This window comes from Melopsittacus undulatus, chromosome 8 (genome assembly GCF_012275295.1).
Source record: "Melopsittacus undulatus isolate bMelUnd1 chromosome 8, bMelUnd1.mat.Z, whole genome shotgun sequence".
NCBI lineage: Eukaryota > Metazoa > Chordata > Aves > Psittaciformes > Psittaculidae > Melopsittacus > Melopsittacus undulatus.
In genome coordinates this window covers 54,977,018-54,990,413 of record NC_047534.1, presented here as the reverse complement: position 1 = coordinate 54,990,413, position 13,396 = coordinate 54,977,018, and the positions used below count along the sequence as shown (strand labels likewise).

At 48.5% G+C, this 13,396-nt stretch overlaps 1 protein-coding gene across 2 annotated transcripts; it reads left to right on the top strand.

Moving 5' to 3' along the window:
* The first annotated feature begins 107 nt into the window (after positions 1-107).
* ERLIN1 (ER lipid raft associated 1) lies at positions 108-13,006 on the top strand. 2 transcript variants are annotated; one of them, XM_034065531.1, is made up of 12 exons: positions 108-151; positions 428-551; positions 1,251-1,332; positions 1,831-1,877; positions 6,599-6,660; positions 7,741-7,866; positions 9,004-9,077; positions 10,041-10,099; positions 11,309-11,400; positions 11,926-12,015; positions 12,269-12,348; positions 12,526-13,006. In XM_034065531.1, exons 2-12 carry the CDS (start codon positions 439-441, stop codon positions 12,742-12,744), a joined length of 1,044 nt encoding a protein of 347 aa, XP_033921422.1. In that variant the 5' UTR covers positions 108-151; positions 428-438; the 3' UTR covers positions 12,745-13,006. The 2 variants fall into 2 exon arrangements, with proteins under 2 accessions (XP_033921422.1, XP_033921423.1); XM_034065532.1 differs by having other exon boundaries at positions 114-169.
* Positions 13,007-13,396: the final 390 nt, after the last annotated feature.

Sequence of the window (13,396 nt, the reverse complement as noted above, 5' to 3'; positions counted from 1 at the left end):
CGAGGCGGTATCCGCCGGCGCGCCGCCGTGACGTCATCGGCGTGTGCCGCTCGGTGCGCTCCACGCCCCCAGCGTGCCCCGCGCGGCGGTGGGAGGGGAGGGGCGGGGCGGGAGTGGGGCCTCACGGCCGCACGTGCACGCGCACCGCCAGGTACGGGCCTCACCTCAGGTACCGGTACCGGTTATAACGGTTAATGGCGGCCGGTACCGACCGGAGGCCTTGGGGGGGGTGAGGGGCAACCCCGGTGTGTGCGACCTTCCCATGGTGACGGGGGGGGGGCTCGGCCGCTGGCGTGAGGGGAGGGGGGGGGGGGGGGTCTGTGGTAGGGAACGGGACGGGTCCCGTGAGGGAGGAGGGAGGGAGCGGAGGTCTCCATGTGGATAACCGGAGTCACACCGTGCGGGGGTAACGGTTTGTGACCCGCAGGTGATGTGAGGATGGCCATGGCCCAGGCTGGAGCCGTGGCTGCAGCCGCCGCAGGACTGCTCGTGTTCTTCCTGTACTCCTCCATCCACAAGGTTGAGGAGGGGCACCTGGCCGTCTATTACAGGTACTGCTGCACCCCCAGGGCCTGCCGCTCAGCTGGGGTTCATTCCTGGCCCCACAGCCCTGCTCTCCCCTTTGGTTCCGTCCAGCTCTGCCCTGGAGTGGGCAGACTGCTCTCATTGTGCTCTCATACATGGGCCCAGGTGGTGTGGGTCTGTACAAAGCTGCTATGAGTTTTGGGCTTCCTGAACTCTCTTCCTCCCCTTTTCTGGGTCACAGTTTGGGTTGTAACGGTTAGAGGGACTAAAGCTTTTAGTCCATCCAAGCTTGTCACATCTGTTGCTCTCCCTCTTTCATCGAGGGCTGTCACCCCTTGTTGTGCTTTGGGGGAGGGACTGTGCCGAATGCACTGGGGGGATTGCAACTGGCAGCATTGCATCAAGTGCTGGGTTTTTCCATGGTTACTGGTGAACTAGTTAGGGAAACATCTGTGCTCGTGAAGCAATCCTCGATGTTGCAGTTATGGAAGAATCCAGCCAAATCTGTCCTCTCTGAAAGCTAATTGCTCCCAGGCCTGAAGCAAATGATTGCTGAGTCGCAGCAGGCAAGTATATGCAGTCAGGGGGCAGGTTTGGTGCAGGTGAGTGCTGTCATTTGCACTACCACAGCTGTGATTCCTGGCAGTTGGAATGTGCTCACTCTCAAAGCCAGCGCTTGATGTTTTCCAGTTGTGGGAGCCTTTTCCCTGTTTTCCTTTCTCCAGGGGTGGCGCGTTGCTAACTAGTCCAAGTGGCCCAGGCTACCACATCATGCTCCCGTTCATTACCACCTTCAAATCTGTGCAGGTTTGTGTCTTTCCACCTTGGAAAAGGGTGGGTGGCAGAGGGCATTGATAGGGATAATGCTGGATATGGGTGGGAGCTGGTGCTTGCAGAGGGGCTTGGTAATGTGGTTGGAGCAGCAGCTCCTCAAAAGCACTTGGTTCCCTCTGCCAGACCCAACTGTGTGCTGGGATGTGTCCTTTTAATGGGATCTCCAGCGCATGTGTGTTGCTTGGGACAGGAGATGTTTTGCTCCTGGAGGACAGGCTGTGTTTCTGGCCCTGTTTCCCAGGAGAGCTGCAGGCCTTAGTGCCACAGGAGCCAAGAGCAGGGGAATGAGCACAGCTGCCTTTCTGGCTCCCAAAAGGCAGTTGGAAAGAAGTCTGTTTTCTGCCACATCTGCAAGAGTCAGGAGGGAGGAAGCATTTTGGGCTTTACATTCCCATGTGGGAGCCTGGGTATGGTGTGTTTTTCCTGCAGAATGGAGTGGTTTGGTGAGCAGTGGTTGTCTTTTCATTTCAGACCACGCTGCAGACTGATGAGGTGAAAAATGTGCCTTGTGGGACAAGGTATGCTTTTCTTTTGTGTTTCTGATGGTGCTGGGCAGATCTGCCATGTGGTTTGCAACTAGTCACTTAACAGTGCAGTGACTGAAGAGTAAGAGGCTGAAAAGTACAGGCACGTACCTTGAAATTAGTTCCAAACATCACACATACACCAAACATGCATCACACATGGAAATAAGACCAGGAGGATGGGAGGGAGTGCTCTTGTTTTTGCTGGAATTGATATTTAGAGGGTATTTGCATTTATAGTGATGGTCTCTTGATTTGTCTTGCTTTCTTCCATTGATTACTTTGACAGCCTCTGGTGCCTGTGCTTTGGTCTGTCCTTTGCGTTGCAGTTATTTCTAGTTTAAATCTTGTGGCTACTTACAAGTGCTGACCCCAGCATGGGCAAAAGTCAGTGGTGAATGGGAATCCCCATGATGGGAGATGGCTCGTTTCAAAAGGAAAAGAAAGCTGAAACAAAGAAGTCTTCTGGAGTACTTTGTGCATTTTTGGAGTTAACATCTCACCTGATGTAAAGAGTGAGAAAGAATAAAGAGTCTCATGCATGGGTGGCACCTGCCTGCTTCTGAATTAAGCTGGATTAGCTTTCATCAGCACTGACTGTTGTGTTGGTTCATTCACAAGTTAAAGCAGTGGCTAAAACCAAAACTGGTGATTCTCCTTGGGGTGCTCAACAGCATTTCTGTTTAAAGGGAAAAAGACTACAGTCAGTAAGACTTGGATGCAGCCAGACCTTTGTGATCAGGTAGAGTCGTTAGATCAAGCAGAAAGTAATGGCAGAAAGGCAGAGTAAGACTCATGATGTTCTGTATCTGTATCCTTTAAATGGCACAGTTAAAAAGCTGTCAGAGTTTTAGCAGTGTATTTAGTGGCACGTTTTAGCTCATAAGTAGCATAAATAGGAGTAATACTGTGGGGTGCTCTAAAACAGCATCACATCCTCTGGGATGGTGTCCTGCTGTCCTGCAGGCAGAACAAGCAAAGCTTTCCCCCAAAGCTTAGCTGCAGTAGATGTGCTAACACAGCCCACATGAAACTGTGCTGCTTTGACACCTTTTGAGCAGGAGGCCAGACAAGATGACCTCCATAGGTCCCTACCAGCCTCCCCATGCTGTGTGCTGTGACTGAAGAGCTAAGTGTTCTGTTTAATTCTGTATAGTTAGTTCATTAAGTTCCTCTTCCTCTTCAGCACTGTGGGTTTGGTTGTGCAATACAGGTGGGTGTGAAGTTACAGGTACTAAATATGCTTTAAACCACCACCCAGCTGGTAAAGCAGTTCCAAGTTAATCATTGCATACACTTCAGATCAAAGGTCTCAAGAGCCCTGTCCATTTTTAAGGTGTTAACTGCAGAAGCCTTTAAACTTGCTGCATTTGGAATCAAAGTCTGCAGCTGCTCGGTGCCAAGGAAGCTTTGAAGCCATGTTTCCACAAAAAAACATTAGCTTATCAGTACCAAATGGATCAGATCTGAAATTTCACTGTCCTGGTTCAAAGTCCATTACAAGAATAGATCCTAAACAGCTTAAATTCCTGTAATTGTCTATTAAGCCATCACATTTTAAAGGCTGGGGTTCTCTGTCACCATATTCATTCTCCTGTTCCCTGTATTCTCAGCTGCATTAAGAAGCTTCTGAATGGCTCTGTGGGTGTCCTGTCCCCAGTTTCTGCCTTACCTGTTCCTATTTATACTTGACAGCATTAAATGAATTCGTTAAATAGAGATTTTAGAATACTTTGGCACAAATGACTGTGTTTCATAAACCAGCTGTTACCTGAGAGACAAAACCCATTCCATTCCAGCAGGTAGAATATGGCTCTGCTCTAAGCTGTGAATTGCCTCTGGTGCCTGAGGTTTCTGCCTTTCCCCAGCAAGAAACTGTGTGCACAGTTCCTTGGAAAGCTCATCAGTTTCCTCATGGCAGGTCTGCACATACCCCAAAACTGATGGAAACTCCAGTTTTAGAACTAGTTTTAGAAAAGGGTAGTATTCTCAAGGATTAACTCAAAGACTCAGGAAAGAATGTACTCCTAGGTGTATTGTGGAATACAGGAAATAGCTTGGAAATGGTGTTGTGCAGCTGCTGCAGAAGAGAATAGGGCAGGTAACATTTTCCTTATAAACTTAACTGGAAAGAATCATGCTAAATATTGTGCAGGTTTTGCAGTGCCAGGGAGCAGTGAGTAGCCAGGACAGTAAGCAGTAGCATTGCTCAAGCATTAGAAGCTTATTGCGAAGGTGTGAGAGTCCTCTTGTGCTCATGCTGCAGAGCATTGGCAGGAATGCAGATGGAGCACTGGGGGAACGCTGTTCTGGGACAGATCCCTGTTTGGCAGCCAGTCATATGGAAAACTGTGGCATGAATATGCAGGTGAATGCATTGCATTAATCCCTGTATGCATAGACAGACCAGATCTGACCTGTAAGCCCAGTTTTTACATGCTCTGATTGCCTAACGTGGCCTGGTGTTGCCTGTGGTCAGCTCTTGCAATAAGCATTGGACCTTTGCCTGTCTTTTTAATGGCAATGCCCTTCAGTTTTTCCCTTGTCTTTTCCTGGCCTGGCCTAAGCTAAAACCCAAAATCCAAGGCCTGCTTTCTAATGTTAGCTCCCTGTACACTTTCACCTTGTCCTTTCAAGTCAGGCAGTATTGCTGCCTGATTATGCCTGAACTTCCCCCAGGTGCACAGGGTCTATGCGTTCATCCTCCTTTCAGGCTTCCTATAGATTTCTTCTTGTTTCTCTCTTCCCTGAAACAATGAGGCTGCTCTGCAGTGAGGACCTTGAGAGCTGCAAGTACCCTCTACAGTGGCTGCAAGTGCTGGTGTTAGAAAGGCTGCAGAAACTGCAATGGGAGCTGTGAGCACTGGAATTCTCCCTGTGGGAGTCAGCCTGCCTTGCATCTAGCAAGAAGCAGGCTTGGGCAAAGAAAGATGCTTTGGGAATGGTAGTGGCCTGTTAAGCCATAGGTGCTAAAAGGCAAGTAAACCAGCTGTGGATATGTACAGTTCTAGCTCAACAAGGTGTGTGAATTGCCCCAGGCCAGTGCAAGATGCTCTGCCAGAGCAAGTGTCCTGAAGTGTCCCAGAACTGCTGAGGAAAGTGTTTCCTACACCCAGGAGTTTACCAGCATCTTCTGGATGAGGCTGTTTGAGATAAGGACTTTTCTGAGGTGCTCACTTTAAGATCTGAATGTTAGAGTTTGGTTTGGCTCCTGGATTTACAGCAGCAGGGTCAAGAGGGCCGTCCCCACTGCATGATGTGAAATGAGCATTGCTCCAGCAGCTGGGTAGAGGGATGGGAAACATGGTAGAGGGATGGGAAGTGCTCTGTGGGCGTCATTTAACCTTAAGCCCTCCATGGGGAAGTACATGGCCAGCAGATTTGGGCTCTGAGTGGTACCTGTTTCCTCAAAGCCCTGATAGAATTCACTTCTGCCCTGCCTTGGTGGTGCACGCTGGTTGAAATCCAGGCAGGGTTGCTGTAGGTAGTGCTGTTGGGTCAGACAGTCAGGAGGCAGTCCTCCCTGTTCTGAGGTACCAGCCTTTTCTGCATGTGAGGTGATGAGGGGCTGGGTAGGAGGCAGGTTGTCTCAGGTGCTCTCTTTTTCCTTCTAACATCCCCATAAAATCAGAATCCCATAAGGACCACAATATAGAGATGTGGAGTGGACATGACTCTGGTGAACGAAGCCCGCATGCTCTGCTTTGGTTCCTCACCAAGATATGTGGAAGTTACCCTGAGATGGCAGCTGGGTTTCCCTGTGCTGGAGGTGTCATAAGGTGACTGGAACAAATGAGGAAGATGAGAACAGGTTCAGAAGATGCTGAGGAATGCTGTTGGACATCACCTGCAATGATAAATAGCCATTTTATTGGATGTGATGGCACAGAGATGGAGAAAAACACACATACCCTTCTAGCTTGCACAGCCTGACATACCTGTAAAGGATCCACAAGCCTGTCTTATTTAGTAGAAACAGTTCTCTAAGATAGAGCCTGCAAGAATGGTCATGGCCCAAAAAGAACTCTTGTGTGAAAAGGGGAATCATGTTCTTAGTACAGTGGGCATGAGCCCTTGGAGAGTGGATTATGCCTGCAGGCTTCTTCCAACAAGGTGTCTGGAGCTTCTTGGCAGGGTGCGTGCCTGAGCACACGTGCATGGTTGTGGTGTTCCTGGAGAGCCATTCACAATGTGACACTGAAGCAGGGAGTGTGAATTAAAGTCTGCTACATGCCTTGTTTCTTCCTTTCTAGCAGGAGCCTTGTCAAGTTCCTGCTGGAGTTAGTAAATGCATGAACTTCAGCTAAGGGCTTTCTTCTAAGGACTGCCTAGAGGAGCTGCATCTGTACTTTGTCTGCTGGGCTGCTTGCAAGTGTCGTTTGTTGGCCTTGTTGCCTTCCCTTGGTTGTGCTGGGCTCCCCCTTTCTGAGAGTTACAGCAATGTTTCTGTTAAGAACATTTTCCTTTCACTGGCTAAGCAGGAGTTAACAAAGTGAAGCCAAAGTGCTCTGTAGACTTGCTGCAGCATGCTAGTGATGTATGGGGAGAGAGGGACCAGTCTGGACAAAGCTGGGGTTTGCTGCCATCTAATTGCAAAATGCTCTGAAGTCAGAATTGCCCAAGGAACATTTAGCAGAGGGATTTAAATCTGCCTTAAGTATGGTCCACTGTTAACAGTTGCAGTATAATGACTGAATTCTCTTTCTCACTTCCAGTGGTGGTGTTATGATTTACATTGACCGAATAGAAGTTGTGAATAAGCTGGCACCATATGCAGGTATTTCTTGTCCTGTTTCAACAAGCAGCACTGTGACTGTCTTTACCCATCCCTTAGCAGTTCTGTCTTGGTTTGCAAGACTTCCTTCTGTCTTGCTACCCTTCTGGTTCCGTTTAGTTTCATGTATGTGTCTGCAAGCCCCAGGTGTGCAAAGTGAAGGTAAATTCTAGGCTTGCTCTTCCCCTGTATGGTTAGATATGGGATGAGTGCTCATGCAACCCTGTTTATTGCTGCTGGAGGGGAGACTGCCTGTGATACTAAACACAAGGGATAAATTCCTCACATGCTTGCCAGCTCAGCTCCTGAGGCATCACAAAGGCAAAGCCCACCTAGGAGCCTCTTGCCTTCTTACTTCACCAGCTGCTGAACCACAGATCCAGACAGCTTGGGGTTTGTCAGCAGCATAGTTTAATGCAAAATGTTAGCACTACTGAGTTATCAAGGGGTGAATTCATGCTATAATAATTCACGTTAGATCTTAGGAAGCTCTTCCCTGTGAGGGTGCTGAGGTGCTGGCACAGGGTGCCCAGAGAAGCTGTGGCTGCCCCATCCCTGGCAGTGCTCAAGGCCAGGTTGGACACAGGGGCTTGGAGCAGCTGCTCCAGTGGAAGGGGTCCCTGCCTGTGGCAGGGGTTGGAACTGGAGGAGCTTTAAGGTCCCTTCCAACCCAAACCAGTCTGGGATTCTGTAATTGTGTGAATGGTGCTTGTTTTCACATAGTAGTATCTGTTCCTATGCAAGCAGGTCCTGGATAGGCTTTATTGTTTCACTAATGCAGATCATAAACCAGGACCAGGCAGTATATCATGCTGTGATTACTCTGCACTTTGAAGTCGTATGATCCCAGCAGCAGTGGTGGAGGGGACCTCTGCAGGTATCTCCTGACCTCCCTCCCAGGCTGCTCATGAACAGCTGGGCAGGGCAGCTGAGGCTTTGTGCAGCCCCAGCCTGAAAACTGCCCCCAACCTGTCCCAGTGCTGCACTACTTTCCTAATGTTGTGAGCTGTTGTTTGCAGTGGTGGCATTGCAGAGAGTGATACATGTCAGTGATGACCTGTGATAATTCTCTTGCTTCCTCAGTGTATGATATTGTGAGAAACTACACTGCAGACTACGATAAGACCTTGATCTTCAATAAAATTCATCATGAGCTGAATCAGTTCTGCAGTGCCCATACTCTGCAGGAAGTATACATTCAGCTGTTTGGTAAGTGGATGGCAACTGGATGTACCCATCAAAGTGCTGTGTGATCTCTCTTGTCCTCCAGGGAATATGTTAGGGCAGGCTCCTGTGAGCAAACAGCCACTGTGCTGGAGTTGCAGTATATCCATGTGCTGCTTCCTTTGTAACTCTATGCTTCAAAGATTCAGATTTGTCTTTTCACATCTGCACATGGGAGTTTGATTTCAGTCCTGTTCCACTTAGGCCTGAATTCTGGATGCACAAAGTAGCCTCCCTGCTCTTGTGTGTGCAGTCCATGCCCATTGCCTTCACTGTGATGATGGTTTTGTTGTGTCCGCTTCTACTTTTAGGCCCCTATTCTGCTTATGCATCCTTTTTTTTTTTACATTAAAAGCTTCTTTATGGCTGTTCTTAGCACATGAAACCCAGAAGGGACATGAGCTCAGTTTGCTGCAGTGCTGTTTTTCTCACAAGGGGTAGCAGTGGTTCAGGAATGAGCAAATTTTGCTTCTTGGTACCTGCTTGTGCCCCAAAGATGGAACAGGATTATGTTCCTTCTTGAGTCCTTCCCCTTCTTGAGAGCAGGGGAAAATAGGTTTATGGAAGAGAAAAAATAGCAGAGTTTAATAAATGTTAAGGGATTAAATCTTCGAATGCTCTACTCAGACTCAACAAATAGCTGTGGTCACAGAGGAGTTTCTGGTTGTTACACACACGCTTTACCATTCCATAACTGCCCATTTCTGTGGAAGGATCTTCCTGGAGCTTGGGAGTAACAGAATGCCTTTCATTTTAATAGCAGGCACTGGATCCTACAGGTGTACCAGACACTTGAGGCAGAGTTGGCCACTGGCAGCAGGGTTGGTGTGGCTCTGGCTAGGAAGGGATAGACTTCTGCCACAGCTGAGACACTAAAACCAGTTTGCTCTCAGCTCAGATACCATGAGTTCATCAACAGCTGAACCTTTCTAGAGGCACTAGAGCATGGCTCTCCTTTTGGGAACATTTTCCAGGGGATATAGAAAGGAAAACAATGTACTCAGTGGTCTTAAAATGCTTACACCATAGAGATACCTGCTTCAAGGCCAGCTGACTCTCTGCCATGCAAGCTGTAGGAGAAAATATGGTAAGCTAAGTGGTCTTCTTTTTCTCCAAACACAGATCAGATAGATGAGAATCTGAAGCTGGCCCTGCAGAAGGATCTCAATGTCATGGCACCAGGTCTCACTATCCAGGTAGGCTCATTCCCTAACAAAGACTGTTCTTTTTCCATCTCTAATGTGCTCATCTTTCACTGGCCTGATGAGGTTTCTTGCTTGTTTTCTGCATAACCTGAAACTGCTGAACCTTGAGTTGAGGTTTGTCAGTTGAACACTGTCCAAATAACAATTACCACTTCTGAACATTGGTTTTATGTTAGGGGAAGACCTGCAGGATTGAGAAAAGGACCTTTTAGGCCACAGACCTTCAGGTATTGGCTTTTATTTGTAGAGAGCCAGAAAATGTCTTTATTTAAGCTACCTTTGACACCACTGCAGAGCTGGGTGCTCCAGTGTGCACAGTTCCTACAGGTCATTGGTAAAATAGGAGGTCTTCCATCTTTTCTGCACTTATACTAGAGATGGGGAAAGGTTTTATATCCAAAGTGGTTTTCTGCTTATACTTAGCGCTAGAAAGTCATGTTTATACCTTAGGCATGCAAGGGCTAAGATGGCAATCTCCAGATTGCCACTGAGGAGAACTATGAGACTGTTTTGCTGTTCTTGTTGCCACATTCAGCTAGGCTGGCTGGCTGCATGCAGGGAGGGGAAACCTCCTGTTAATGGTATGGGTAATGCTACAGTAGATGCTGTTCTGCTTTGGGGCTCAGTTGTGCACAGGCTTGCTCTGGTTTGATGAGAGTGAGCACAAGGAAGTTGAGATGGCACAGCTCTTCAGACACCCAAGTTAACTTGCACTCGGTTGCATCAAGACTTCATACAGAAGTTTGCCATAAGAGGTGCAAAGACAGGAAATGCAAACTGAGAGTGGCTGTGCTTGTCTGTGTTGTACAGGAGAATTGGGAACCATTATGTGTAGTTTTGGATCCATATGGAGATGTCTAGCACACAACAGCTGGTTTTGCAAAGATATTCTTTAGTTATGCAGCTCCCATCAGAAAGTTTACTTTGAAATGCCCTCCCTTTGTCTGTTTTCAGGCTGTGCGTGTTACAAAACCCAAAATCCCAGAAGCCATCCGAAGAAATTTTGAGCTCATGTGAGTAACTGTACATAAAATTGTATGGATAGGTTTTGAGGGTTCAGCGTGGGCATAATCCTATTAGAAAGCTCTTAGCTGGTGCTCAGTTGAGAGGTGGAGTTAGTGAGTGCTTGGCTAGGTGCACTTCCCATTCTGTTTCTCCATTTCCGTATCTCTTTCACCTGGAAGCCTTTCTGCCCTTCACAAAGGTGGTTGTTAGCATCTACAGAGACTGTACCAAGCCTGTGTTCCTCCTCCTTTATGTATGTATGATGTGCTATAGAGAACCCATAGAAAACTCATAAACAGAGCTCAGAGATCTTGATGTCCCCAAGGCCCCTGCAGCAAACTCACAGAATTGCTGACAGATTTTCCTCTGAGACATTCCCATGGAGATCTGCTGTCCAAGTCCTTTCCCTCAGCTGTAGCAGGTCACTGGGGACCCCTGTCCAGGCAATCCAGGACATCCCTGGGGATGGAGATGCCCAATGCTCAGGCTTGCACAGGGATGGGCTGTTTCCCTGGAGCTGCCTGGTGCTTCCTGTGCTGCAACTTGGCTGGTGCCTCTGGGGCTCTCACATTGCCCCTCTGAGCAGAGTGCAGCCCTGGTGCCTTCAGGGACCCTTTTGGGCAGGAGGAGGTGTGGTTGGATTCCACTTCACCTCCTTGTCTCCAGCCCAGTTGCTGCTGCCTCTCCTCATACGCCCTGGCCTCCATCCCCTGTCTGCAGTTGCCCTGCAGTGGACTTGCTTCTCATCCTGAGGGCCTCAAATTGCATATAGCATCCAGCTGTGATTGTATATAGCATCCAGTTGTGATTGTATATAGCATCCAGTTGTGATTGTATATAGCATCCAGTTGGGATCGTACATAGCATCCAGTTGTGATCATATATAGCATCCAGTTGTGATTGTATATAGCATCCAGTTGTGATCGTATATAGCATCCAGTTGGGATCCTATAGCATCCAGTTGTGATTGTATATAGCATCCAGTTGTGATTGTATATAACATCCAGTTGTGGCCTCACCAGTGCCAAATAGAGAGTGGGGCATAAACACTTCCTTTGTCCTGCTGGCTACGCATTGGCTCATACAACTGAAGACAGAGCTAGTCCTAATGATTGTGAGGACATGATGCTGGCAACTGCTTGGCTGCTTGCTCCCCTCTCATGCCCTGATCTGAAGAGCTGCTCACCAGCTCTGTTTCCCTGTTTCTCACCCTGCAGGGAGGCTGAGAAGACCAAGCTGCTGATTGCAGCCCAGAAGCAGAAGGTAGTAGAGAAAGAGGCAGAGACAGACCGGAAGAAAGCACTCATTGGTATGTCACCAGCTGGGAGTATTAGTGGACAAGGGCCACTCTGAATTTCCATTCCTACATCCCTCAGGAAGCCAGGGTAGGACATTGTCTTCCATTGCTGACAGGTCCCTGACAGAGGCCCAGCCAGGCTGCAGCAACAGTCATTTAGGAAATACAAGTGTTTGTGCTGCTGTATCTGTGCCTTACCTCCCTCCCCATAGCAGCAAATACCTCTGTCCTACAGCGGGGCTTCTGCTACAGCAGGCCAAGAGGTAGCAGCTCTGCCAGAAAAACTGCTTGGTCTGGAAGCTAAATGTCCCTTTGTCACACCTGTAAAACAGACATCAGCCAGTGCTGCTCTAGAACCATCAGCACTGTGCTTTCTTCCTGTAACTGTATTGCTTGCAGTGCAAACTGGTGTTGTAGTGTCTGAGCAGAAAGGGAAGCAGCAGAGAGCAAACTGCTGGTGTGGCAGCTCCTGCGGCAGGGTGCTGATGCTCAAGGCCTGAGAAGTGAATGTCTGAGCTGAGCCTGTTGTGATTGCAGAGGCTGAGAAGGCTGCTCAGGTGGCCAGGATTCAGTATCAACAGAAGATTATGGAGAAGGAAACAGAGAAGCGGATTTCTGAGATCGAAGGTAACTGTGCTGGGGTCATCTTCCAGTAAGGGGCAAGGAAAGGAACCTCAGAGCTGGGCTCATAGGCACCACCTTCCTGCAGAGATAATAAAGGGTGCAGTAGCACGAGGGTCATTCCCCCTTGCAGGTACCTTTCCAAGTACAAGTGCCAAGTACAAGGCCAGCCATGGGGTGGCTGTCCCCATAGGACAAAGGCTCAGTGATGGGGCTGCTCACTTGTTAATGATTCTTTTCCTGTCTGTTGCTGTGTTAGATGCTGCATTCCTAGCAAGAGAGAAAGCAAAAGCTGATGCAGAGTTCTATGCTGCTTGGAAACTGGCTGATTCCAACAAGGTGAGCACTTGAAGGAGAAGATTTGCTTACTCTTTCTGCACAGGTGATTAGGTTAAAGTGGGCAGCACTGAAGAAACACTTGTTTTAACAACCCAGGAAGCAGCTGCCTGAGAAGTAATCTAATGACATAGGGCCCAGAAGGTTGTCTCTTACAAGCTCTGGTTTCTCTTTTTGTAGCTAAAACTTACCCCTGAGTATCTGGAACTAATGAAATACGAAGCGATAGCTGCCAACAGCAAGCTGTATTTTGGTGACCGCATCCCCAATGTGTTTCTGGATTCCTGTGCCTTCCAACAAGCCAATCTGAGGACTGCCCAAGAAACCAACCCTCCTTCACAGGAGGCCCCAGAGACCTCTGGAGAAAACCACCTCAGAGCAAAGGAAAGCACTGGCTGACAGAGGGAGAGAAGGATACCTGGTGTAGCTCAACAGCTAGCCTAGCTGTGAATGGGGATGTTGCCCTGTGCTACTGGGGCGGATGCAGCGTGGACATCCTGTGTATAGGTGGCAGTTGGGTTGATTTTCTTCTAGCAACACATTTGCAAGTGCTCTGCCTCTTCCGTTTCTTCCCCTGTTAAATTGGTGCTTCCAAATGAGGGATAATCCTGTACTAACATACTTATACTGGAATATTAAAAGACAGACACCAGGAAAGCCTTCCCTGCGGTAGGTGCAGTTATTTAGCGAGCATTACTCTGGAGGTAGGACATGTGGCTCTGAGTGCTGTGTTGCCACACACTGGGCATTCCCCAGTGCTCCTCAGTGAGGCCAAGTGAAGAGGTTCCCTTCATCCTGCCAATGAAGCTTTGTTGTGTGGACTCTGAGGTAGGGTCCTACCGACGCTCTCTAACTCTCCTCAAGGACTCCAGTGGAGTGGGCTCTCCTTGGCTCTCCATGTTGCTGCTCGGGCCGAGGCCTGGCCTGACAAGGAATGGTTTGGTGTGGAATAGGTCATTTGAATAGGATCTGCATAGCCATTATCTTCTTTCCTGTAGGCAGTGGCACTAGATAACAACTCTGAGCAAGCAATCCTTAACAGGCTTCCGTA

Excerpts from the sequence above, each read along its gene's own strand:
- ERLIN1 (XM_034065531.1), top strand. The coding sequence starts at position 439 with ATGGCCATGGCCCAGGCTGGAGCCGTGGCTGCAGCCGCCGCAGGACTG. Across the intron at positions 6,661-7,740 it reads TAAGCTGGCACCATATGCAG|TGTATGATATTGTGAGAAAC; the intron begins GTATTTCTTGTC and ends TTGCTTCCTCAG. Across the intron at positions 7,867-9,003 it reads AGTATACATTCAGCTGTTTG|ATCAGATAGATGAGAATCTG; the intron begins GTAAGTGGATGG and ends CTCCAAACACAG.